Source organism: Chiloscyllium plagiosum, unplaced genomic scaffold, assembly GCF_037043375.1.
Source record: "Chiloscyllium plagiosum isolate Xiang-an unplaced genomic scaffold, Cpla_swu_hap1 HiC_scaffold_32, whole genome shotgun sequence".
Taxonomy (NCBI): domain Eukaryota; kingdom Metazoa; phylum Chordata; class Chondrichthyes; order Orectolobiformes; family Hemiscylliidae; genus Chiloscyllium; species Chiloscyllium plagiosum.
The window spans coordinates 36,394,364-36,398,497 of record NW_028270170.1 but is presented as its reverse complement, the minus strand read 5'-3'; the positions used below and the strand labels follow the sequence as shown (position 1 = coordinate 36,398,497).

At 41.1% G+C, this 4,134-nt stretch overlaps 1 protein-coding gene across 1 annotated transcript; it reads right to left on the bottom strand.

Moving 5' to 3' along the window:
- Nucleotides 1-1,252: 1,252 nt before the first annotated feature.
- Nucleotides 1,253-3,481, bottom strand: LOC122539638 (interferon alpha-2-like). The gene is made up of 5 exons (XM_043674637.1): nt 3,467-3,481; nt 3,172-3,315; nt 3,005-3,088; nt 2,072-2,302; nt 1,253-1,363 (listed from the first exon to the last, which is right to left on the bottom strand). The coding sequence occupies exons 1-5, from the start codon at nt 3,479-3,481 to the stop codon at nt 1,253-1,255; spliced, it is 585 nt and encodes a 194-aa protein (XP_043530572.1).
- Nucleotides 3,482-4,134: the final 653 nt, after the last annotated feature.

Below are 4,134 nucleotides of genomic sequence, written 5' to 3'. Positions count from 1 at the left end.
CAGTCCTCACTTTCTCTTAGCTTTTCTCTGGTTTGGTTTGGTTTGGTTTGGTTTTAGCAAGCTGTCAGTGTTTTGAGACTGCTGATCTAAGAAACAGCTCCATGCTGATCCTTTCTTTCTCTGACATCTCTCCTGTAAGAACCTGTGTTTGATTTAACCTTTTTTTTGTCAAGGGGGTGTTTAAGGGGATGTTGCCAATGTTTGGAACAGCATCATTAAATTGTGATAGAGTCAATTCGGTTTTCAAGTAGTTATCTTTTCCTAAATTTTCTTTTGTCCCTATGTAAAATGAATTCTGTTTTATCTGAAACCGTATGGTTGAGCCACCTGCATTACTCCTGGAACATCCGCCCTCAACCTGCTTAAAACAACTAGAAAACTTAGGGTCTGGGCTGCTCCCTTGACATGTTTTGAGGGGGTCAGGCCTAGTCCATAATACCGTTCCTTCAGTAAAATCCTGTAACACCCTCCCAAACATCACCGTGGATATACCCACATACCAAATATTATAGTTATTGAAGAAGATTGCTCACAATCACCTTCCCCAGCACCATTAGTGATGGGCGCTAAAAGCTGGCTTGACAAATAATGCACCAATCCCACAAATGAACAAATAAAACCTCTAATCTCAGGGGTTTAGCATCCTGATGCTTCTTATGCATTCTTTAAGACCAGCAACGTTAGGATGTAAATGCAATAAAATATCTTTTGTTTCTGAAAAAATGCTTAAATGTTTTGCATGACCTTATACCTTGGTATGAGTTTATATTATGCTCTCTGTCTAGATTTTCCACTCTGCTTCAGACAAGAGTCTCTAATTAAGTTAAATGTTCATAATATCACTAATAAATGAACAATTTTACAATTAATATAATCTTGCAGTGTAATACAGAAATTAATAAAAATTATGAAGCAAAGAGAGTATGCAATAATATATTTATTGAAACCCAGATGTGAGTAACAAAGTAACCTTCTAAACAACATTTTTTCCACACGGTTATAAGTTAGATTCAATAAATATAAATAATTTAAAACGTTTGTGCAATTTACTTCTTCTTTGTGCAACACTAGTAAGCTTGTGCAATACATTATACAATATAAAATAATTTAGGGCCCCTGTTACGTGACAATTTTGTTATTCCTTATCATCCCTGGCAGTGAGAGCGGTAAGTCTGTCAATGTTGTAAATAGCAAATAAATCCGAATTACAAAAAAACCCATCAATTTCCTCCAGTATTAGAAAATATTCTGATTAAGATGATCGCTTGGCCTCCCTCTGAATTCGTCCTATTATGGTTTGAATCTGCTGTAAGTAAGACATGGTGCGAGAGCGGACTCTTTCCCAGGCACAGTCACTGAATCCCTGAAAGGCAAAAATATTGAAACATGTTAGCAGGACTGCACCGAATTTTAAGGGAATACAAAAGTTGCACATTATTTGAAAGCCATACTCCAGTTTTCGCGTGAGAATATCAGCATTCATTTGATCTCAGTCATTTTTGGGCATTGCTAATATCATGATGCTGATTTTAACGTGATAATTAAATGATCAGAATTTAGATTTACCTACAGTGTGGAAACAGGCCCTTCAGCCCAACCAGTCCACACTGACCCTCTGAAGAGTAAGGAGAAATTGAGGTCTGCAGATGCTGAAGAGTAACCCAACCAGACCCATTTCCCTCTGACTAATGCACCTAGCACTATGGGCAATTTAGCATGGCCAATTCACCTAACCTGCACATCTTTGGACTGTGGGAGGAAACCCATGCAGACACGGGGAGAATGTACAAACTCCACCAAGACAGTCACCCGAGGCTAGAATTGAACCTGGGACTGGCTCCAGTGAGGCAGTAGTGCTAACCACTGAGCCACGGTGCCACCCTTGAGCTACTGATATTGGAAGCCAAATTTTCTAAGGAATTTCACTAGACATTCTCAGCAGAGAAACTCTTCACTAATACATCTCTCGTCAGCCCTAGTCTGAGTAGTGACAAAGTTATGGACCTTGCTACATGGTTTGTCTACACGAACTTCACTAGATGTAAAATAGTAAAACATGAATCGCCCATACCTGTTGCGTTAGCAGCTCCCTCATCTTGCTGAAGTCCTGTTGAATTTCCTCGCTTCTAGTGGACGCTGCAGGGTCTCCCACACATCCGTTCAGATTTGTCAGCTGCTCACTCAGATGAATCAGAAAGGTTTCCAGCCGGTCAGAGTCCCAGGGAGCAGTATTGAGGTTCTCAATGAAGATCTTGTTGATTTGATCCAATGCTTGGTGGATAAGCAGGAGTGTGTCTTCCCCCTGTTGGACACAAAAAAATGTTACTTCGCGGAAATGTGTCACTATTCGAATTTTAAAAGAATTATTTAGAACCTGAGAAAAATGAGCAAGGCTGGGCCATTCCGCCATTCAAGACCATCTTGAATTCCTTGTTTTTTTTCTCCATTCAGAATCTCAGATCTACTCAAGGACGACGTGATCAGAAACCTCTGGGATGGAGAATTCCACAGATTCACCACCTTCTGAATGAAGGGATTCCTCCACATTTCAGTCCTACAAAGCCTGCTAGTTACTCCAAATTATTTGGAGGAGCTAGTGTTGGACTGGGGTGTACAAAGTTAAAATCACCCAACACCAGATTATGGTCCAACAGGTTTATTTGGAAGCACTAGCTTTTGGAGCGCTGCTCCTTCATCAGGTGGTTGTGAAGTATAAGATCATAAAGATCCAGGTCTTTTTCAATACATAATTTCAGTTACATCATACTGTAAACTTTTGCTATAAACTCTGTGTCTTACGATCTTATACTCCACAACCACCTGATGAAGGAGCAGCGCTCCGAAAGCTAGTGCTTCCAAATAAGCCTGTTGGACTCAAACCCGGTGCTGTGTGATATTTAGCTCACTTACTCTAAGGTATAGCTTTGTGATCCAGTATTATTTTAACATTGAGAATACTGAGTATTTTGCTAGGTACAACTCAGAATCTGTGCTGGCTACATACCTGAATATTTTCCGTGAGATCAATGAGTGAATGGCCATGGGGCATTCGTGTCATTTTCAGGCAGCGCAGACTGAGTTTTCTACCCTGCAACACGAAATTCAGAGGTTAAAAATGCCACATACACAAATCCTGGCGAGGGGAATAGATCAAGATCAGTTCAGACGCACCATTAAAGTCAGTTTGCTTTTCGTCTCAGCATTGTGGAATGCCAACTGCTCGCAGCCCAGAGTCAGGCTACAGGGCACCAAGACTAGCGCCACCCAAAATCTCCAGATACAAGAAAGAGCCATGTTCAGCAGGACAGTGCGGATCTGAAATAGAGAGATATCGTTATTAGACAGCAACCTTCAGCAAAGTGACTTAAGTGCTCCTGAGGCGGTGATAATAGCAGCGTTCTTACTTCTTGGTGATGGACCCCGCTCTAAGAGACACGACTAATGTCAGAGTCAAGAGTGAACTGACAGATTGGAGCGCCATGGCGAATATAAAGAATAATGCTTGCATTAGAAAAGTGAAACACCGGATTTACAGCACCTCAAGAAATTTTCTAGCCACATTCGTTTTTCAAAATGAGAGGAATTTACGTTGAAAAAGAAGACAATCGAAAAGGAAGAGAGTTAGTCTGCAAGAAACAAAAACAAAACCCTCAAATGTTGCTCGCAGGCTGCATTGGTAAACCGCACTGTTCACAACTGAGGAAATGTCAAAGTCTGGTTGCATGTGAATCAAAAACAAAACTGCACAGACTCAGCGGGAAAATTTCCTCCTGTCTTAAAGAGTCTACCGCTGCTCAGAAGACCAACCGAGACCCCAGTTTTATTTCCCGCTTTCCTCAGGGTCCCCTAATGGACCCTAGCCTCAGCATTCCGTGCTGGGAAGATGTACTCGGCATTGCAAATCTAGATTTTGGGAGTATCCTTTCTTGCAGTTGTGCGATTTAACGCTTTAAACCCAACCTTTGGTTCATTTTCCCCAGTTCTCGTGTTTTCACAATATCTGAAGAATTCACACGTATTCCAAGATATTTTCTAATCAACCTGTTCAGAGAAGTCACAACACGTCTTTGGAGCAGATGGAACTTATTTCGGGATGTCCTGTTTCAGAGATAGACACACTACAACTGTCCCAAT